The sequence below is a fragment of the Vombatus ursinus genome, unplaced genomic scaffold, assembly GCF_900497805.2.
Source record: "Vombatus ursinus unplaced genomic scaffold, bare-nosed wombat genome assembly UNPS02000580.1, whole genome shotgun sequence".
NCBI classification, from domain to species: Eukaryota; Metazoa; Chordata; class Mammalia; order Diprotodontia; family Vombatidae; genus Vombatus; species Vombatus ursinus.
The window spans coordinates 21,885,183-21,908,202 of NW_020940358.1; the positions used below are offsets into that span (position 1 = coordinate 21,885,183).

At 40.0% G+C, this 23,020-nt stretch overlaps 1 protein-coding gene across 3 annotated transcripts in view; it reads left to right on the forward strand.

Annotated features, from left to right (window-relative positions):
- Positions 1-22,183, forward strand: part of ATP9A (ATPase phospholipid transporting 9A (putative)) — a 159,526-nt gene extending 137,343 nt beyond the window's left edge. For all 3 annotated transcript variants that reach the window (XM_027850773.1, XM_027850775.1, XM_027850783.1), the window contains 10 exons: positions 393-491; positions 4,162-4,251; positions 4,380-4,524; positions 5,753-5,817; positions 8,136-8,291; positions 12,021-12,085; positions 13,315-13,423; positions 13,746-13,803; positions 15,667-15,870; positions 20,445-22,183. In XM_027850773.1, coding sequence (XP_027706574.1) covers positions 393-491; positions 4,162-4,251; positions 4,380-4,524; positions 5,753-5,817; positions 8,136-8,291; positions 12,021-12,085; positions 13,315-13,423; positions 13,746-13,803; positions 15,667-15,870; positions 20,445-20,581 — 1,128 coding nt within the window. In that variant the 3' untranslated portion in view covers positions 20,582-22,183. The remainder of the gene's footprint in view (positions 1-392; positions 492-4,161; positions 4,252-4,379; positions 4,525-5,752; positions 5,818-8,135; positions 8,292-12,020; positions 12,086-13,314; positions 13,424-13,745; positions 13,804-15,666; positions 15,871-20,444) is intronic.
- The last annotated feature ends 837 nt before the right edge of the window (positions 22,184-23,020 follow it).

The window sequence follows — 23,020 nt, forward strand, 5'->3', positions numbered from 1 at the left end:
AGCAGGGAGATTCAAGGTTTTTTTTTCCCCAAAAGGTTAAAGAATGATGTCGATGGTTATTTCTGGTACAGTGGCAATAGAGCAAACATGTTTTTGGACAGTCAGGCCTTTTCACTATAACCCCTCCTCCCTGTCTGACAGCCTGAACCAGAATAATGGCCTGCTTGCTAACGTGGGTCTTCCCTGCAGACAAACAATCCCTATTACAGGAAACTCCCCAGCTCCCAGACTTGTGAACTGGGGCATCTCCTGCGGTGAAGCCTTTTTAGACAGCATGTTCTGAAGCAGGCAAATTGAATAGATCAGGTTTAGCTTAGTGTTCTTAAAAACTCAGCTGACGCAGGCAGCCTCAAAAACGAACTAGCATGAGCCCTTTCTATGTTTAATTTCAGGTTTGGATGCTGACGGGGGACAAACTGGAGACAGCCACATGTACAGCCAAGAATGCACATCTGGTAACCAGGAACCAGGACATCCATATTTTTAGATTGGTGAGTGTTCTCTGTGTTAAGACTACGCAGAGTGTGGTGAGTGTGGCCTTCTCCAGAGCATATACTGAATCTCCTGGTGGGGGGTGCTAGGAGTACAGGAAAGGAGTTAAGGAGGACTAATTAGAGATAATGTTGGGGCAGCTGAGTGGCACAGTGATAGAGCACTGGCCCTGGAGTTAGAAGGACCTGAATTCAAATCCAGCCTCAGGCACTACTAGTTGGGTGACCCTAGGCAAATCACTTAACCCTTTTTGCCTCAGTTTCCACATCTGTCAAATGAGCTGGAGAAGGAAATGGCAAACCACTGTACTAACTTTGCTAAGAAAATCCCACATGGGATAATGAAGAGTTGGAACATAACTAATCAATAACACCCTTCCCCCCCCCCAAAAAAAAGAAAAAACTAGAGGACCGAGAATAGAAGACTTGGTATGATTGGCTTAAGTGGAATTTAGTGGTGCCTGGAACCAGGTGCTGAGTTGGATTGAAGGTAAAAGATTTTTATCCTTTCAGAGGGTTAAGAATAGCTTTATAGTTAGGTCACAACCATAGTTAGGTCACAATTTTTTCTTATAAGGCAGATTGTGAAAGCTTTATTCCCCTGTTTTAGACATAAAGAAACTAAGGGTTACAGAGTTGAAGTGAGTGATCTGTGTTTACATGGCTAGTGAGTATCACTGCTAGGGTCCGCAGCCACATCTTCTGACTCCAGATCTTAGGTTCTTTCTGCTACACCATGATGTTTCTCTATCTTTTTTCTTTTCTTTTTCTTTCTTCCAATCTCTTTCTCTTTTAACTTCTTTCTTTCTCTTTTCCTCTTCCTTTCCTTCTCCTTTTCCTTCTCTCTTTCCTGCTCCTTCTTTCTGCACATATGCAAAATGTGTAAAGAGAGATGATTTTAACCTGTTGCCCAGGGGTCCCTTTCTCTGTAAGGGGCTCTGACACTGGAATTACATGGACACATTCTTTCCAAGGGGGCTCATTTAGGGGTACCCTAAAGTACCCCTGGGGAAATCTCTAAAACTAAGTTTAGGTATAGTTCATGTCTAGAACCTAGAACCTCTCAGAGTAGGTAACCAGGTGCTTTCTAGAAGGTACTCTGTGATATGGGTGTGAGGTACATTGCAGTTATTTTAAATACAGAAGACTCAAGCATGCATTAACAAATGCAGAAATGTAAAGCAACAATCCATCACACACATACTCTCATATAAGGTAAAGGCCACTTTATGGAACTGATGAAATAGATATTCCAGTTTCATCTCAGACCTGCATGTCTGAGCAATACACAAGGTTTGGATCTCTCATCAGCCATGGCTTGTCCTGGTCTTTCAGTTGCAGCATCAGCCTGGTAGTGGTGGTCCTCTTCCTCTGAGAAATGGCGCTCGTGTGGGAATGGTCCATGAGGTTACCATCAGAGCTGGAAATGCCCATTTATCAGGATCACTGGTTATTGGTCTTTGCTGCTCAGAGTAGAAAACACATACACATATACATGCTTTCTTTTTCCTTAGAATATATTAGGGATAGGAAATGCACCTCTGATTTTATCAGTATAGGGAACCTCCCACTGCCAATGTTGGCTGGCACCTTCTCTATAACTCTTTAGAGTCTTACAAAGTTGCCTGACCTCTCTGGCTTTCTTTTAAGTCCCAAACAACATCCCACCATTTATAGAAAGCCTTCCTTTTGCCCCTCATAATTCCAGTGGCTTCTCTAGGATAATTGTTTCCTATTTTTCCTTTATATAGCTTGCCTTGTGTATATTTGTTTGCATGTTGTCTCCCCCATTAGATTGTAAGCTCCTTGAGGGCAGGGTCTGTCTTTTGCCTCTTTTTGTATCCCTAGAGCCTAGCACAGTGCCTGGCACACTATAAGCACTTGATGAATGTTTACTGATTGATTAGAACACTTAAAGGTGAAGTGACTTGGCCAGAGTCACATAGCCAGTATATAATAGAAACAAGATTTGAACCCAGGTTTTCCTGCCTCCAAGGCTAACTTTCTATCCACTAGACCATACCACATTTCCATTTAGAAGATCTCAGATTCCTGTAAAATCATAGAATCGCAAAATTGGAAGGACCTTGAAATCAAAGATCATCTGGCTCAAGCTACTTCTCATAGTATGAAATCAGGTTTGCATTAGCTCAGAAAAGTGGCCATGTAACCTCTGCTCAGAGGCCTGTGGTGACAGGAAGCTGACTATACTGTTATATGTAGGAACTGATCTGCGTGCAGATGGCAGGGTCCTAGGATTTAGAATTGTAATAGTCCGGCCTGTCCACTCACAGGACTTATCGGTGCAATGATAATGAGAAACTGTATATTGGCAATGCATATTGAAATTGCCAGAGGTAGTGACCTAGAGAGGTAATAGAGAGAGAAAATAACCTGACCTTGGGGTCAAGAAAACCTGGATTTGAGGTCCTTCCTCTGATCCATACTGGCCCTGGGTGACTGGGGCAAATCACATGACTTCTTGGGGTCCCAGGTAATTCTCTCATGACTAAGTTAATTGGCATTCTGCATCAGTGGAAGGATTTGCTCACAGGGATTTTCCCACACTGATGAAACCACAGATGGGTTCCCTACCCCTCCAGAGACCCAGTGGAAGTTTCCTCTCCTTGCTCTGAACCACTAGGAGATAACCTTGGTAGACTTTTTAGTGCTAAGAACGTGGCTTTGAATTAAAGAGGCAGAGAAAAGCAAGTTTGTACTTGAGCAGGGATTTGTAAACCCTCCTTAATTGAATCAGAGCCAGAAGTCCCCAGTTTGGAGTTGCTCTAAATTACAGCAGGGCTAAATCATCCTTTTGGGACTGGATCCTCTTATCTGTAAATGTGCTCTGAATCATCTGTAATCTGAGAAAGATCAACTTTTAACAATTAATGACATATATAGGAAGCCTTTCCTGATCCCCCTAGTTTTTAGTGCCCTCTTTCTTATCAAATTATTGTGGCTATAAATATCTGTTAATGTATACAAACCCATTCTCATCATTCTAGGAGAATGTAAGCTCCTTGAGGGCAGGTATTGTTTTTTTGCCTTTAAAATTTTTTTTTTTTACTTTCTTTGTATCTCCAGCATCGAGCACAGTGTCTTGTTGAATTGGATTCAATTGATAGCCCACATTTACACAGCATTTTCAGATTTACAAGGCATTTTACATAAATTACTTCATGTGATCCTTACAACAACCCTGTGAGGTACATAACTGGGTTATTATCATTCCCACTTTGCACATGAGGAAACCAAGGCCCAGAAAACTGACATGACTTGCCGAGGGCCCCACAGCTCATAAGTAAGGGATCTGGGGCTCAAACCCAGGTCTTTATGACTCCAACACCAGTTAGTTCTCTGCCCACAATACTGTACTGCCTCCTCCTACTTTGTTTTAGGATTTGGGGTAAATGGAACCTGTAAGAAAATGGATTTCAAGGTCACTTGTTCTCATGCGCATTTTGCACATATGGTTTTATTTAGAATCTTGTCCCTTAAAAAAAAAAAGGAAAAGGAAGAAATCATGCCTGGCCTTGCAGGGATGGTTAGAGTTGGTGATTTGTTGGTCTAGGTACTGTACCCAAGCCCTGAATATTTGAGGATAAAATTGTTTGTTTTATCAGCCACTTCTCTGGAGCATTGCCCTTCCCTCTTTGTTCATTTCCAGGTGACCAATAGGGGAGAAGCACATTTGGAGCTGAATGCGTTCCGCAGGAAACATGACTGTGCCCTGGTGATCTCCGGTGACTCCCTGGAGGTATGCTCAGGAATCTTTGGGACTACAAAGGGCCCAGTGACAGGTGTAGAACCAGTGGTCCTGGTTTTGTTATGAGCTGCATGTGAGAGGTAACCTTGCCTGCACTGAGTTGTGTTCTCTTGACTCAGGTGTGTCTGAAATATTATGAGTATGAGTTCATGGAGCTGGCCTGCCAGTGTCCAGCAGTGGTCTGCTGCCGCTGTGCCCCCACCCAGAAAGCCCAGATTGTGCGCCTGCTCCAGGAACGGACAGGAAAACTCACCTGTGCAGTAGGTAGGAATTTATAAGTCTTCAAATTCAACCCTAGTTAGCGCCTTTTATCTAAAGAGGCAGCATGGTATATTCAGAACACCTAGATTTACACCTAGCTCTACCATTATTCGCTGTGAGTCTTGTGGCAACTTGCTTTATTTTAAACATCTGATACACACTTAGGGTGTACAGAGGAATGCACCAGATGTTGGGGGAGTTACAGTTTTAAATAAGAAACAATTCCTACCCTCATAGAACTTAGTCTAGTAGAGAGATAAGATATCAACAAAAATAATGATAGTACCCAATTTTCCATGACAGGTACATTAAACTCCCTGGTTTAAGGGAGTTTAAGGGAGAAGATGATGTGTTGGGAGGGAGTGGGGCAAGTGGGGAAATCAGAGAGAGCATCACAAAGGATGTGATATTTGAACCATATCTCACCTCTAAAGCCTTAGTTTACACATCTGTAAAATAAGGATAATAATACTTGTACTCTTTACCTCAAAGGCTTATTTTAAAAAGAAAGTGCTTTTAGGAATTGTAAAGTTTTGGAGAGATACATATGCTGCTATTATTATTCCCAACATTTTGCTGCTCAAGTTTTTAATATTGGTGGGATAATGATACCAATGATAACAAAACGTTCAGAGGACTATCAGATCCCCCAATTCACTGGTTAATAGACTGAGTTCATGTCTGAGCATCCAAATACTTTTCACCATCCAAATTTTCACCCCTCAATTTCTTGTTTTGCTCTTTAAATATTTCCCTTTATGAGGAAGAAAAACTTTGTTCAGTTTGTACTTAAGGCTAAACAACTTAGTAAAAATATTTGTAAATTTCTGATTTGTAGTTCCCAGGCTTGTTTTTATTTGGCGAAGAGCATTGGGTCCACATTTTGAATGAGGCCCGTTTTTGATAATTAGAGACAGCTAGGTACAATGGATAGAGGGCTGGCCTCTGACTCAGGAAGCCCTGAGTTCAAATTCTGCCTTAGACACTTAATAGCTGTGTGTCCCTAGGCAAGTCACTTAACCTCTCTTAGACTCAATTTCCTCATCTGTAAGAAGGTGATCATAATAACATCCACCTCACAGGGTTGTTGTAAGGATCAGACAATTTAATATATGTAAAACAAACCTTAAGGTGTCATATAAATGTCAGTTATTTTTATCGTTAGGGGTATGGGACCCCTGTTTTCTGACCGTCCCCAAATCTCTATCTTTTGTTTCTGTTTGGCTCGCAGGTGATGGAGGCAATGACGTGAGCATGATTCAGGAATCTGATTGTGGTGTAGGGGTAGAAGGAAAGGTGAGTGAGTAAATAAAAGAAAAGAAGTTTTTTTGCTTTGATTGTTCAGCCTTTTGGTAGCTGATTTGTCAGCGTCTTGCAAATGGTATCGCTAATTATCAGGTGTTCTATACATCTTGAGAGGTAATGTGATGTGGCACTAATGGATAGGGCACCAGCTGTAGTAGGCCACTAGACATTAACTCAGAAAGACCTGAGTTCAAATCTTGTTACAGAAACTTACTTGCTTTGTGATCCTGGGAGGTGTGCCTCAGTTTCCTCATCTGAAAAATGAAGAGGTTGGACTTGATGCCCTCTAAGGTCCCTTCCAGCTCTATGTAATCTCTGATGCTGTAATCTTGATCCCTTCACCCAATTTTTTTCCTCTTAAGCTCCATTTAAAAATCCATTTGGAAAATGCAGGGAAATTTAGATTACAAGAAACCATGTAAGAAGCTTTATCTAGTGTTCTTAGAAAATGAGATAGCCACATTATATTTTCTATATATCTAAAATTTATTCTTTGAAATGTCAATTATTGGTAATATTTTTTGGCAATCTTTCTGGAATTATTTCTAAAATAGGCTACATAGTTCTTTATGACTCGGTGTCAGTATTAACTGTTGTCATAAGTTTTTGGATTTTCACTAGTAAGTTACTAAGGTACTAGTAAGTTACTAAGTAAATTCACTAGGTAAGTTACACATCAATATGATTAGCCCCCAGCTTAAGGGTGGGATGAATTGGCCCAAGTCAGAAGCGGAGTCAGGCAAATTTCCTATTCCAATCAGTAGTGGGATTGGGGTCTGTGAGTAGCCCCTGCACTTCCATCCTCAGTGAGATAAGGGAATCTCATTCTTTTTAAAAAAAAAATCAAACTCATTAATCATTATCAAGCATAAATACTTGAATCTGCAAATAAGAACAAAAATTGTACCTGAAAACTTAAGCTTCTGCTTTTTATAATTTCTTTTTTTTAAAAATGTGTATTTTGGGCATAAGAGATAGACAGTTACTGGTTTATGAATCAGGAATAACTGGATTGAAGTTTGTCCTGTGACACATACTGTGTGACCTTGATTAAGTCATTTAACCTCTTGCCGCCCAGACAATGCGCTGAGATTGTAAACTGCAGAATCAATGGATATATTGGTAGAAGGAGTTTCCTCCACGAAGTTCTTTATTCCAGTGAAATCCCTGGTCTGATCTAAAGTATTAACTTTAATAAAGTAGCAACAGAACAGCTGTCCTATTTATTTCTTTACCCTTTTCTGAACGTTTTGGTTCTTTATTTTTCCTGATTTTGTTGCTATTCATTATTGTCATCATCATTATTGCTAATAACATGATTATTGCTTATGCCAGTATTGGTGTGTATACTTTCTGTTGGTTTGATTCCACTTTGCAAGAGGCAACATGATTTTGAGAGCTGGCCTTGGAGCCAGGAGAACCTGAGTTCAAGTTCTGCCTCTGTTGCAAACTGACTCTATGACCCTGGGCAAGTCACTTAACTTGTCAGTGTGCCAGGCAGCTCTCTAAGACTAGGTTGCATAGAAGTTGCATCCTGCATTGATAGTGAGAGTTTCCTCACCTGGCATTTCCTAAGAGTAAAATCATAGGTTCAGTCTCTATCCTAAGTCTTTCTTTACATAACTTTATATTAACATTTCCATATTTCTTTGTATTATTCATATTTTCTATTTCTTATGGTATAATATTTTATATTACATTCATGTACTGCAGTTTTCTCAGTCAATCCCTAATTATTGGACTCATGGATTATTTTCAGTTTCCTATAATGAATAATCTTAAGGATATTTTAAGAATATCTTCAAACAGCTGGACCTTTTTTCCTCTTGCTAATAACAACCTCCAGGTAGGTGTAGTCTTATTAGTGAGATTGCTGGGTCAAAGGGCAAGGAGAGTCTTACATCTGAGAAGAGCTTATTTTTCCTTTGGGAAAAAAATGAAGCTAACACACAAGATATTGAATTTTGTTTAAATAAAAAAAAGCATTATCCTTTGAGGATTTGGTATATTCAACTACAAGTTCTAGGGTTGGCTTAACCACTTAACTTTTATTGCTGTATCTAGTTATCCCCCCCAAATTGTAATTGACTTGTAATTCAGAATGTTTTTATTTAAATTACCTCTGCTTCTTAAGCTGAACTTCCAAGTTGGACCACCTACCATGTGTAGCTTGAAACCAAAGAACTAGAGTTTCTTCATTGAAGTCCCTCAAAGGTTCCCAAAGAACGTCTTGTTTTTTCAATTAAAAAAAAAAGGTTTTTACCCTGACCTCTTGTACTCTAATGGTGCTCAATTTCATTGGATTTTAGGAAGGAAAACAAGCATCTCTTGCTGCAGATTTCTCTGTCACTCAATTTAAACATCTGGGCCGGTTACTTATGGTTCATGGAAGGAACAGTTACAAACGCTCAGCCGCCCTCAGTCAATTTGTTATCCACAGAAGCCTCTGTATCAGCACCATGCAGGTAAACAAAACCTTGGGACCTTCTTTTGTGTGTCTCGTGCATCAGATATACTCTATAACCGTATGTTGAGTGAATGATTGACTTAGGTAGGGGCTGCTGATTTGTAAGTATTAAGGATGCCATGTGAAGTACTAACCCCAGAAAGGCTTTGTTTTTAGGTCTGGCCACAAGCCCTGTGTCTTCTGCCTAAGATCACCCATGGAAGGTTGGCCACTAAGGGAAGAAATTTATCAGTCACAACAATTCACAAAGATAAAGGTGTGGGAGTTAGAACCTGTGTTCATGGAAGAGGAACACTAACACCGGCACGGAGAATGTGTCATGAATCTGTGCATTGGGTGGGAGCCGTAGGAAAGGTGTTTAAGGATGAGGGACCCAGCATGTAAAGATCATGTCTAATATGAAGGCCTCCTGATATATGGAAGTATATAGCCGCGTGGAGAGTCAGTGGAATCCTACACTTAAAAGTCTGGAAGACCTGAATTAGTTAACTAGCAATGTGAACCTGGGCAAGCTCCTTAACTCCAATTTCCTGTTTCCTTATCTGTGAAATGAGAATAATAATGGCATTTACCTCATAGGATTGTTGTTAGGGTCAAATAAGATAATACACTTTTCTAACCTTAAAGTGCTATGTAAATGTTAGTCATTCTCATTGTTATTGTCTTTATCATCATTAATATCTAACATTATTATTAATATTGTTTTTTATCATCATTAATATCTAACATAAGAATAGTTAGGATTTGCTGCAGAGAAAAATGGCCCACTGGGAAACTGCAGTTACCTGACTTGGCTTTCAAGCCCGATTGCAGGGTCAGTCTAAGGGGGGAAAACTAACACTTTAGAGTGTTACTGAACTTTAGGAGATTAGCAGTGAACAGTCCACAGAAGTACCTTTCTGAGACCAATAAGGAGAGAAGGGCAAGTTTAGTCGTCCAAAGTCAGTTGTTGTTTAGTCTCTTTGTGAATTTAGATAAAATACCCCTGGCTAGCTGGGGGAAAAAATTGGACACTGGCAGTCACCAAGCCTCAGATCTACCCTGACCAATATATATAGCTTCTGGATGGTGAATATGTCATTTAGCTACTGGAGAACTTCACCTTTTAAAGGGGAATATTACTGCTTGCCTTCCCTCCTTATGAGGGATAAAATTAAATAATGGGTCTGTAGAATACTTTGAAACATTACAAACAGGAAGTGGCATTATGATTGATAATTAAGTATATGCTTATAGGAATATCATATTGTCCTTCAAAATGGAAAGTCATTAGTTTTTACCTAATGTGTGTGATAGTTTAACTTCCCCCCAACCCCATCATGTCTTTAGGATTGGTATATTGATGAGCAAATTTGTGCATATTTCATAAATATTTATCACATTTGTTAATATTTTGATTGTTATTCATCGATGATGCTTTTATTTTTGTAACATTCACAACACATTATATATACATACATACACACAAATCTATGCATATAAATATATACATGTATGTGTGTACACATGCATGTATATACACATATACATATATATGCACACACATATATGTGTGTGTATGTGTGTGTGTGTTTATGAAAGCATTTTTGTCCCAACAACCTTGTGAGACAGTGTGAATTTTATTATCCCAGTTTTGCAGATGAGAAAGCTAAGGGTCAGTTTGTGACTTGTCCTGGACCATACAGCTAGGAAGTATCAAAGTCAGAACTCAAGCCCCGGTCTTCTGTTTCTAAGTCCATGATCTCTCCATTACACTATCCCATCTCTCATCCATTTACTTGGAGGCGAGGTGTAGGGGTAAGCAGAGGAAGTCAGAATGGGGACCCTCAAATTCATTTTCATCAAAATTCTCCTAATCCAAACAGCTGGTTTGGTTAGTCATACCCACATCTGTGCATTTAATTTACATTAACTTAAGCACTGAGCTGGACAGAGCTATGTTTTTAATCATTTGGAAGTTAATCTGTCATCACTGGATGCGAGTAGAGAATCTTGGCTTGATGAGCTTAATTCTCCATTGTCCATATGTTTCTAAGAATTCATGCAAAAAATTTTTTTTGAGAATCAAGATGGAGAATTGCCTTTTCTTCCATATAAAAACTAAAGCATTTGTACCTGGTCACTGTATCAGGGTAACTTTATGGGTATGCAGCATCAGGGAGCAAATGAATTCTTCTCCATTGGTCTCATTTGATAGTGATTTGTTTAAAAATCAGTAGTGAGGGGCTGCTAGGTGATACAATGGATAGAGCACTGCTCCTGGAGTCAGGTAGACCTGAGTTCAAATTTGTTGCTTTGTGACCCTGGGCAAGTCATTTAACCTTGATTACCTCCAGAACTTCCCCGCCCCCCAGCCAAACAAACAAACAAAATCAGTGGTAAGCATTGATTTTGAAAGAAATGAGTGTAGTGTTTTCATTTTGCCAAAAGGAGCTGTTGGAAGACCCAGGTAGTCAAATGAGCAAAACTGCTTTAGAGACAAAGCCTAGATGTTGTTGTAACAAAATTTACAAAAACTTATAGCTGTTCTTCATAGACTCATAGATCCTGTGGGTCCAGAGCTGAGGGAAACCCCAGGGGTTCTCTAGGCCATTTGATCAATCAGCAAGTATTTGTTAAATGTTGAACACATGGGGATAGTGGGTAAAGAGCTAGCCTTAAAAACAGAAAGACCTGAGTTCAAGTCCTGCCTCTGACACATACTGTCTGTGTGACCTGTAACCTCCCACTGCTCCAGGCACTTCTCCAAGGCTTTAAATGATGGATTTAAACATGATTTGATGGAGGGAACTTTGTTACTCAGCAGTTCCCTATATCAATGAAATCATAGTTCCCATCCATATGTACCATTGCCAGGCCTTGGGTGCTGAGTGGTGGAGAGGCAAAAACAGGCTTAAATTCAAGGAGCTTAAATCTTAATGGAGGAACCCCCATGGGTAAGTCTTCTCATTTTATAGATGAGGAAACTGAGGCCCAGGGAGGGTAAGTTACCTGCCCACTACATTACAAGTAGTGTCCAAGGCAGGATTTAGACCCAAGTCCTTTGACTCCAAATCCAACACTCTTCACTGTATGGCACTGACCTTTAGTTAAAAGGCATTCCTATAGGAAGTATGAGACTGTAGTAACAGGGGAAGGATTGACCACTGGAGTCACTTGGAAGGGTAGCCCCTGCATTGGAGAATCTGTGTGACTCACTCTCTGTTTCTCTCTCTTTTTACTCTGTCTCTCTTTCCATTTTTCTCTGTCTCTTAGAGTCTTTTCATCTCTCTGTTTCTATCTCTTACACACACACACACACACACACACACACACACACACACGAATATGTATGGACTTGCCCTTTCTTCTCTTAGGGAGTGAGAGTGGGATGTCTTTGATTTAGAGCCATTCCTAAGAACAAAGCCCCAGTCTTTCTGTTAATCAGTGCCTCAGGTGGCAACTCTTTGGACTGCCTTTGATTTTGCAGGAACATTTACAACTAAGAATTAGCTCCCTGAATTGAGTGTCCCTAGCTTCCTGTTCTTCCACTAAAGGCCTAAGGACAGCTAGAGAAATAATTAATTTCATTGGCTCTGATTCGTATTCTTCTTGCTGAGTTATCACTGTCATTTGCCAATAATTTCCAAATCAGGAAAGAAAAGGTTTTAAATCAGGGGATATCTGATCATGTGAGGAGAATAGGAGTGGGTTTTTGTATGTGACCTTTTTGCTTTCTCTGTCACAGGCTGTTTTCTCCTCGGTGTTTTACTTTGCTTCTGTACCCCTTTATCAAGGATTTCTCATCATTGGGTAAGTTCATCATTATTTAAGCAAATGCTCAGAGGAGAGATTTTTCTTTTTGCAATCTGGTTACAAGGTAAGCATTTCCCCAAGGGGACACAATGATTTTGCAAAGGCCTTTTGATGCCCAAATTATTTTGGACTCATGTTTGTTGTCACTAGGCCTGGATATTAATGGAAATGCAATTGAACATACCCTTGAAATAAGTTCTTAACCCTCTTGACCTTAACCTAGCTTCAAAAGTGGAGTCTCTTGTTTTTGTAGCCTTTATTCTTTCATTGATACTACCTGGGGATGAAGAAAATACTGCTGCCCTGTTGAGGATCCAGGCTACTAAGTTGGCAGCAAAAGCAAACCCCTAATTTCACATTCCCAATGTCTCTGTGGGGTTTCTGGGGAAAAATGAGACACTGGGATCAGATATGTGCTTCCAAAGGCGTAGGAACTATCTGTGTGGGGAGGAGGCTTTGGTAAGTAGAATCCTAATAGGTAAGGTAAGGGCTTCCAAAAATAGTACCCAGAATCCCAAGCCAATCAAGGCTTCAGCTATTCAGTATAGCTTCCACAAGGGGCCACCATGGTTTTGTTGATATGAAGAGCCATGTGCACTTACAGTTCATTTTAATTTCTGGATTTCAAAGATGTAAGCTATTAAGTATATCGCCACCATCCTATATTCCTGCCACCAGACTCGACCATATTCCCGACCCTGGAGGATTTCAGGAACCTTCTGAAATGGAATAGATCTTATATTACTGATTTCTACCCAACTGGAGATTGTATTCACAGCTTTGGCTTTACGTGGTTTAAATAGTTCTTGGGAATCTGATGTAGTATAGAAGTACAGGGCCTTTGAAACCTGGATTCTTTAGTGCCGAATAATTTAAACGAAGTTACTGGGAAGCAGATCGGTGAGGTTTGAGACCACAGATATCCTTTTTAGGGTGATTCTAGGAGTCTGTTTTGTTGAAGAGAGGATTCCAGATATTTTTGCTTATGGAATAGATTGGACAACAGATAGTGGTTTTGCAGCCCCAGTTAGAATGAATGAAATTTTTAGATGACTGGAAAGTTTAAGAAAATATGTTTGGGATGATGGTAAGCCAACAGGTGTGCCAAGCAGGAGACAACCTAGGATTCTAGTGGCTTTCGTATTAGGCCAAGTGTCAACAGAATTGTTTTTTATTCTTTTCTGTATATTGCTGGGTTGCAATTTGTGATTTTTATTCATTTCTAGGTATTCCACTATTTACACTATGTTTCCTGTGTTCTCTCTGGTTCTGGACAAAGATGTCAAGTCTGAAGTTGCTATGCTGTATCCAGAACTCTACAAAGACCTCCTTAAGGTTCACCAAGATCTTTTTTTATTTTCTAAGAGCATTCTATACATAGTCTTTTATGTGTTATCGGAGCAGACTGGAAGGTGGCCAGTCCTCTTAGTTACTGAAGGGTAGATTTCATACCTGAAGTCTGATGCTGATTCCTTTCAAAATTAATTTCCCTAGTGCCTTTAAAAAAAAAAAGACATTTGGTAAAGTTCGGCAGAACTTGTCTCTTGTACTTGTCTTAGTTGATGGATAGATATTTCCTTCTGGCAAAATTAAGGCAGATGGCGGTTAATTAGTTTTCTACATAACCCTCTCTAATCTCTCTCTGTCTTTTACTTAGGGACGGCCATTGTCCTACAAGACCTTCTTAATATGGGTTTTAATAAGTGTCTATCAAGGTAAGGAAGTGAAATTTTTTTTCCTTTATGTTTTTTTCATGGTGTGTCAAAAGGAGGCAACGTGGTATCTGTTTGCTGTGGTGAAAATGAAGTGACGCTCTATCTGATATAGTAGCTATCATGTGCCACGATGTTGTATTATGATGGAAGAATTTCTTCTCACACTGTTATTACAGATCCTTGCAAATATTGGATGAAAGTCAAGCATAAGAGAGGTATTGGATTTTGCTTCCGGACTGTCGGGCATTCAGCCGTGGTGTTGCCCCTTGGTATAGTGAAAACCACCATCATGCTGCTCTGGGAGTCAGACAAGCTGGATTCTAGTTCTGACTCTGATCCTTATTACCTATTTGACCTCTTTTGAGCCACAGATTCTCCAGCTGTGCTAGGGAAAGGTGATACACTACCTGCCTCACTAAGTTCTTGTGCAGAAAGCGCTTTGTGAACCAGAAAGGGGAACTGTTGTCATTATCAATATTGCTCAGGGAGAACGATTTAAACATTTTAGGTTTTTAAAAAATTTTATATCACCTTTATTTCTGAATATATTCCTTCCTCCTCCACCTCTATCCAGCACACCATCCCTTCTAACAAAGAAAAATAAAGGAAGAGGTGAGGGGCGGAAAGCAGTTCACCAAATTCAATCAACACATCAACTGAGTCATTTGACAGTGTTTGCGGTGCTCCACACCCATAGTTCTCCAACCTCTACAAAGAATAGAGGAGGGAGATGCATTTTTCTTATATCTAGTTTGGGGACAAGTTTCTTAGTCGTTATAATTATATAGCATTCAGTTTCCATTTTTTGGTTATTTTTATTTCCATTTACATTGTCATAAAAATTGTGTAGATTGTTTTCTTGCTTTTTCATACTTCACTGTTCAACAATAATATGTGTGATCTTATGAAAAGGTATTGATGTTAATAATCCTCCTTGTCTCTTATGACCAGTATGATCCAGTGACTGATTATTATGCTGAGCTGCTAAGTTGTTCACATAGTGAAATAGTTGACACTTCTTTTTTTCAGCTACTTGTTTTAGTTTCTAAGAAACCAGTGGTCATTAACTGCCGTTATCAGGCCTACAGTCCTTTTTAAATAAAAATATTGAATATGGATATGAAGCAGAATGAGTTTATCTACGGATGAAGGATATGGAATTTCGTGGATGTGAAAACTTTTTACTTGTACAGATCATAGTCTGTCTATAACTTAGTTCAGTGGTTCTCAAAGTGTGTTCAAGACCTCAGGGTATTGCAAGGTCAAATCTTTTCATAACAATGCTATGACATTTCAATTTCTAGTGTGGCAAATATTTATAGATATAACCCACATAAACAAGAACTCTTTGGGGAGGGGTCCTCTAAAATTTATATATTTTTTAATTTTTTTATATTTTTTTGCTTTTAAAAAATTTTTTCTGTGAGGCAATTGGAGTTAAGTGACTTGCCCAGGGTCACACAGCTAGTAAGTGTCATGTGTCTGAGACTGGATTTGAACTTATGTCCTCCTGACTTCAAGGCCAGAACTCTATCTTCTACCTAAAAGTGCTACCTAGCTGCCCCAATCCTGTATACTTTTTAAGGAGCCCAGAGACTAAAAAATTTCAGAACTTTTGCTTTGACTTAAAGAGAGTTGGCTGAGGCTCTGAGTTTTCAGTGGCTTGCCCTTTTGGTCCCATTGTAAATTTCAGGTCTTCCTGACTCTTGGTCCAACACAATAGTCACCATGCTATATTGTCTCAATAAGATAAATAAATACTTGCATTAAAACGTGTGGGTGGTGCCGGGTCATACTGGGGAGGGGAACCCATCCTTCGGTTCTGTCTGCTTCACTCAGGGTTTTCTCTTTTTGACTTCATAGGTAGCATCATCATGTATGGAGCGTTACTGCTATTTGAGTCTGAATTTGTCCACATCGTTGCAATCTCCTTTACGTCCTTGATTCTTACCGAGCTGCTGATGGTGGCGTTAACGATTCAGACATGGCATTGGCTCATGATAGTGGCAGAATTGCTTAGCCTTTCCTGTTACATCGCCTCCCTGGTCTTCTTACATGAGTTCATTGGTAAGGTACCAATTGATTTAAACCTAGTAAAAGCTGGTATGAGATCCAAGCTCATAGCAGTCACTCTATTGGGAGACTGACATGATGAAGAGCATCTCTCATGCATGTGGTTGACATCAATGACCTACTGTCAGTTCCAATTTTTGAATTGTTTTTCTAGTGGGCAGCATTGTTTAGTGGATAGAGACTCAGATTCAAAGACAAGAAAAACTAGTTTCACATACTGCCCCTGACATAGACTGATTATGGCATTTCACCTCTCAGTAGTCTAGACAACTCTCTGATACTCTGAGTTGCAGAGAAGATGCTAACCTGCATTGGTAGAGATAGTGTCTTCACCTAGAAGTTTTCTATACCAATGGAAATCACAGATCTTGTTCCTATCCCTGTCCCTTTTCCAGTATTGATTGATTGGTGCCAAGCCATGTGGACTGTCTAATTCAATTCAATCTAATAAGCATTTATTAAGTATTATGGGTAAGGTTATATGTTGGTCATGCAGAGTCATTTATCTTGTTTAGCCCTCTTTATGACAGGTGGCAGAATTTTGTGATATGATTGGTATTAAAGTATGAACTTTGGTTGGGAAAATTTTTGGTTCAGGTTGCATCTCTTTGTGATCTATCTACTGAGCCTACCAGGTTCTAACCAGCTGAGCTCATTGGAGCAGAAGTTCAAGTAGACAGGACAGCTGCAAGTTCGTTGTCAGGCCCCCAATATAAAATGGGTGGGAAAACGTGGTTCGTACAAGCTTTGAATATAGACTGTGGCATTTAGTGGCATATAATGGTTAACAGTGGTCCCTCCCAGCCAAACTTGCTCCTTCTGTCCCTCAAATTCCTACAACAATCTGGATCTTTCTTATTGTACTTTGCCATTAATGTTATTTGTATACGTGACTCATCCCCAACTAGACTCTGAGCTCCATGAAGTCACAGATCATGTCTAATGTACCTAGTATGTAGTAGCCACACAGCGAGTGTTCATTGAATGAATTAATCTCTTAAGCTACTCCAAAGTTGGTCACCTTCAGGTTGCGACATGATCCTCTGGGAATAGTGGCTATGAGTAGCTTTGAGCAGTGTCCCTAGCATCTTAATTAGAGTCATTCCAAAAAGGGAGGCAGAAATCTTTCCAGGTGATAGTAACATGAGAATTGATTGGCAGTTAGATTTAAAGTCTGAAAGCTCTTCTCTTTCCCCAGTTCCATAAGCCTTTAGCATATGGGTCATTCAGCTGGCCCAGCATTCACTGTGTTTTACTATGGATAATCCTCTGGTAATCCAAGCTTACCAGCCCAGTGCAAGAAAAACTCAAATTCATTTGATTTGTTGAATACTTAAGCCACAGGTTATTTCAGATGCCCAAGGTCTAAAACACATATGCATCTTCTTTTATTTTGAGTCACTGCTTGTCTCCCACAGCCTCAAAAATTTTTACAAACATTGCCAAAGGATTCTCTCTGTTCTTTAACTATATTAGGTGGGTTTTGTTAAATCTAGGGGCAGCTAGATGGTGTAGTGGTTAGAGTGCTGGGCCTGGAGTCAGGAAAACCTGAGTTCAAATCCAGCCTCACACATGTACTAGCTGTGTGACCTTGAGTAAGTCACTTAACCCTATCTGCCTCACTTTCTTCATCTGTAAAATGAGTTGGAGAAGGAAATGACAAACCATTCTAGTATCTTTGCCAAGAAAATCACAAATGGGGCCAGCTAGGTGGCACAGTGGTCCTGCTGGCCCTGGAGTCAGAAGGACGAAGTTCAAATCTGGCCTCAGACACTTACTTGTATGACTGTAGGCAAGTCACTTAACCCTGATTGCCTCTGGAAAAAAAAAGAGAAAAAAGAGAAAACTCCATTTGGGGTGTTGGATATGACTAAGACAATTGAACAACAAAAAGTTAAGTCCAGTTCTGTAAATAATTCAGCTGGACTATAAAGGTGGATGTAGGGTCATAGGATCATAGATTAGAGCTAGAAGGAACCTTTAGAGGCCATCTTCCTGAGTTTAAATTTGGCCTCAGACACTTACTAGCTGGGTGACCCTAGGCAAGTCACTTAACCCTGTTTGCCTCCATTTCCTCATCTGTAAAATGAGCTGGAGAAGGAAATGGCAAACCACTCTAGGATCTTTGCCAAGAGAACCCCAAATGGGGTCACAGAGTCAGACATGGCTAAAAATGACTGAACAACAAGAAGCAGGAAAGCTTAGAACAACTTCTCAGATGTGTCAAAAATCAGTATGTATTAAGTATGTATTCAGTGAGCACAGGGACTGTGTTCTCAGCAGGATGTGGGGTACAGCGAAGTCTAAAACTTGTCCCTATCCTTTGAGGCTCTTACAACATAATTGGAGGTGATGTGGAGTAGTGGAATATGCCCTGGATTTAATCAGAAGACCTAGGTTTGAGCCTTGGCTGTACCTGCTTATTTGCTGGACGATCATGGGCTGTTGCTTACGTATGATCTGCCACCTTCCTTCTCTGTGTCTGCACTGACCTAGAATGTTCTCTCTTCCAACCTTTGACTCAAAGAATCCCCAACTTCTTTTAAGGTTCGGCTCAAGTACTGCCTCCTCCAGAAGGTTTTTCCACTCCTGTCTTTCCCTCCTCTCCCTCAGCTGCTTGAGCCATCCCTCTAAGGTTATCTTCCGTCAGTTCTGTATTTATCTTGTACGCTCTGATTGATACAGGCTGTCCCGAAAGTCTCAGTGCAGTATTAAGTCTTATGAAATGTCTGCCCCATTAAAATGTAGACTTCTTAAGGGCAAGCATTCGTGTGAATTTTTCTTTGGATACCCAGTCCTTAACACAGTTCCTGGCACATCGTAAGTACTTAATAAATGTTTATCGATGGGTTGATTTCAGTTTCAATACCCTGAGTTGCCATTTCCTCTTCTCTAAAATTGGGATGAGCAGATGTTCATTTATTTGGATGTGAGGACCAAAATGAGTTAATGTTTGTGGAGCAGCTTGCAGACAGTGATGCAGTGGATAATGGTAATAATAAATAAATATAATAAATTATTACATAAAGAGATAACTGACAACTTAAAAGCGGGGGACGGCAGAGAAAAGCAGGAGTCCCTGTAGACAGAGACTTCCAGGGTCCCTAGGAAGGAGAGATCTATATGAGTTGAGATATCTAGGAAAACTTTTCTGGAGGAAGTGACATGTTAGCTGGACTCCAGAAGGTGAACTCTGGCTTTCTTCCCTCTAAACCTGAAGATATCCAAACAGTGGGTTCCTGCTTCCTCTTACACTAGGTTTGTTCAGTTTAATCTGGTTGCTGCACATCTCCCCTCACTGGAGTTTTCTTCACCTACTACGAAGAACCACAAGATGTCAGTCCTCTTCTCTCAAAATTCATAAATACTAATCACTGTGTCCTGTACTGGGAGGAGTATGTGCCCTCGTCTCCTCTGTACAGAGCTGATCTTTATAGGAGATCTCCAACCCATGAGTAGTTCAACTTGTTTTGAACTTATTTCAGGTACAGGTAATAGATTTCTGATGAACTAAAACTGGCAAAAGGAACTGCTGGAGAGTAGGCTCATCCCTTTGAATTGAAATATGCAGAATGTAGTTTGAGTTCAAAGGAGACAGAGACTCCTAAGTCAGAAAATTTCCAAATTAAAAAACACCCAGAGAAACTCTTGCTATGCAGCAAAAGTGAGGGGAGGCAGTGTGGTCCATTGGGCAGAGCATTGCCAAGGGGGCTGGGAAATCAGCCCTAGTCCTGGTTCTGCCACTTTCTAGTCATTTGACCTTGCAAAAGTCACAATCTCTGAGCGTGTATCCTTACCTAGAAAATGGGAGGAAAAATTATGCTTGCAAATAACCACCTCATGGGGGTGTTATAAGGAAAGCATTTTGCAAACTTTCAAATATTGTGGAAATGTGAGCTGCTATTCATTCATTTTTGAGAAGCTGTTACATGCAGGACACTATGGAAAAAAAAAAGAAAATACCCCTACCTTCAAGGGATTTATATTTTAGTTATACACAACTAATTACTTCTAGGAAGAATAAGCAGCCCCAAATGAGGTACAGAGTATTATGGAGGAGTAATTAAATCTGGCACATGAAAACCAGGAAGACTTCACTTAAAAGGTGCATTTGAGCTAGATCTTGAAAGAAGAGTAGAATTCTGACAGCAATAAATGATGCCGGGTGGGATTTTCCAGTAAAAGAAATTAGAATGAGCAAAGACAGGAAAGCACTGTTTGGAGGCTAATGAGTAGTTCACTTTGGCTAGAGAATAAGGTATGTATAGAATAATAATATGAGATAAGGCTGGAAAAGTAGGTTGGGGCCAAAGCGTGGAAGTCTTTGAAGGTCTGCCTAAAAAAAAGAATAACTAATGACCTTTATATAACCATCAGGAGAAGCAGATTTAATTCTAGGAAGACTATCTGAGGAGGGACAGGACGGATACAGATATCAGGAGGTAGTACGTTTTCTTTGTGGAATATTTTTCCTTGGTAGCATGTGGCTTTTTTTTTCCCCCTGGGCCATGCACAATTCAGAAAACACTGGATGCAGTTCAATGATGTCTTCCTTTTTGTTGTTGCAGATGTTTACTTCATTGCCACTGTGTCATTCTTGTGGAAGGTCACAGTCATCACCTTGGTCAGCTGTCTTCCCCTGTATGTCCTGAAATACCTACGAAGGCGATTCTCTCCTCCAAGCTACTCGAAGCTCACGTCGTAGCCTGCTCATCTGTTGGCGAGAACCATTATTTTGCACATTACTGATGGAAAAAGATGATGTACTCCTATTAACGACTATTTATGATAGTTGTGTATGGATCATGCAGTAATTGCTTGTATGTGCTGCTTCAGTGAGAAAAGACTTTACAAATTCAGTTAACTGAACCCTTTTGCAGAGTAATTGGGGTGGGGTGGGTACATACAAGCATCTCATTGAGTCAGTTTTACCTCTGTTCAATTATCATTGAATCGAGTGGGTGTGAATATGTAGAAAATTGGTGTCTCGGCCAAGATATCCATGAAGGGCACCATGAGAGCGGCTTAATGACCATGACTTGGGTCATCATGTGGCAATAGTTGTTAACGATATGAAGATTTCGAGGAGGTGTTTTGTTTTGGTTTAAGACTGTCCTAATGTTGCTTTATTTTTATTTAAAATTGTCTTTCTAGTGAGATACAGTGGCACTTGGTACTTTTGGGGGGAGACTGTGAGTGTCATATAAAACTACTTAAAAAGAAATCTGCTTGCAATCTCGTGGTGTCACTTTTCCCTTCCCACTCTTCATTAGAATATCCCAGGACTGAATTTGCCAGGCCAGAACCCCAGATCTGGTTATACTCTACTATGGTCCAGTGCTCATGGCACTCCTTTCAACCTCACCAGCCACCTAATCAATGACTTTTTAAAGATGTCGTTATCCTCTGTGGTGGATCTAATAATCAAATGGTACAGTGACTCTGAAAATTTTCCCTAAACTTCAGCAGACTTTTCTAGTGGGAAATCTGCTGCTGAGCTGCCTCCAAATGTGTCGACAGTGTGAGAAGAGACTCAACTAATTCTTTAGACAATATGGCAGATGTGGCTCAAATCTTCTGAGACTTGAAAAGGAAAGGTCAAAGAGCTGTCAGTCTTCGCTTACATAAAAAAATCTGTTTCCTATTAAGAGGAATTATTAAAGATGAACTGACAATAAGCCGAGGCTTCCTACACTGTTACCATTCACCAGTGACTTTTTAAAGCAAGAACACTTTAGTGGAGAGAAGGCCACAGCCACAGTTTGGGGAGAAGGAATGTGCTTCAGTGAGACCAATTTGTGAAGGCAAACTTGTTGAAAAGCAGTCAGTGCTAAAGATTTCACTCCACCGGGTCTGAGAGTTCGGGAGTGGGGGGTGTTTCTTATACAGCAGTATTTCATGTGAAACATGACTTGTTGTTTCAGAGTGATATAAGAAATTTGGAAGAATTCTGTCATAGGGCAAAGAAATTCTTGGGTTTTAAAATCACTCCTTTAAATATAACTACTTTGTACAGTAGAGAAGAAATGAATGAGTCTTCATTAGTAACATGTACTTAACATCTTGACTTCATATTGTCCTGATGATACCTTCCCAAGTGAAACCTCTGGTGGTAAAGTGAGATGCAGATTCTGATCCAGTTGAAGGAACAAAGCTACCACTGCCTAGTTCCCAACCCCATCACTATCCCAGGGTGATTCCCACTAACCAAGGTGGTTTCCCCGTTTTGCTTAGAGCAGTGGTGTTAGACTCAAATAGAAATGTTGACCACTACACCATACATAAGGATCCCTGTAGGCTGTGTTTTGACTTAGAAAATGATATAAATATTATCTATGTTTTATTTATTTTGTTAAATATTTCCCAATAACATTTTAATTTGGTTCAGATATACTTGGAATTGTTGTGGGCCACGTGTGGCCTGCTGGCTCCATGTTTGACATCTCTGGGTTTTTACTTTCAACATTGCCCTTCCAGCACCAGAGCAATCTCTAAATCCTTCTTAAAGAGTGAAAGTGAACTACTGCCAGGAATAGATTGTTCATTGAAGTTTTTTACTTCCTTAAATTTGTATATTGGTCTTTTGACTTTGAAAACCAGGCTGGTTCTTTGGTCCTTCACATCTTCTCAATCCAGCCATTTGCAAAGCAGGGTAAAGGATATGATGAAGAAGAAAAAGACTGAATGGGTGTGTGAGACTAGTGACATTTATTCAAACACTTGAAAAAAATACCAAGAAAATAGCTTTGCACAGTTTCAAGTAGGAAGAGAAGCCTGCAATAAGATGTCATGAGGTCTTTGGGCTCAGTCGATACAACTCTCAGTCTACCGTAAGACCCAGAGACTCATTTGATCCTCTCTTTCTGACATTGCAAATACCAAACTTGATCATGTTGGAGGAGACTGGTGATATATGCAATGGTGCTCTCATGCAAAAGCTTTGTTAAATATTGAAGGCTTATTAGATGAATGGATAGAAGCCATTGGTCTTTTTTTTTTTAGTTTTCAGGAATATCTCATTCACTTCAAAAATAGCTTGATTATTCAGTAATCTTTTTCTTTTCCATAAATAAGCAAGGCAGACAGAATCATACTTAGGAGGCATAGGTTGAGTTATGTTCTCTTGAGAACCTCAGCTGGTTGT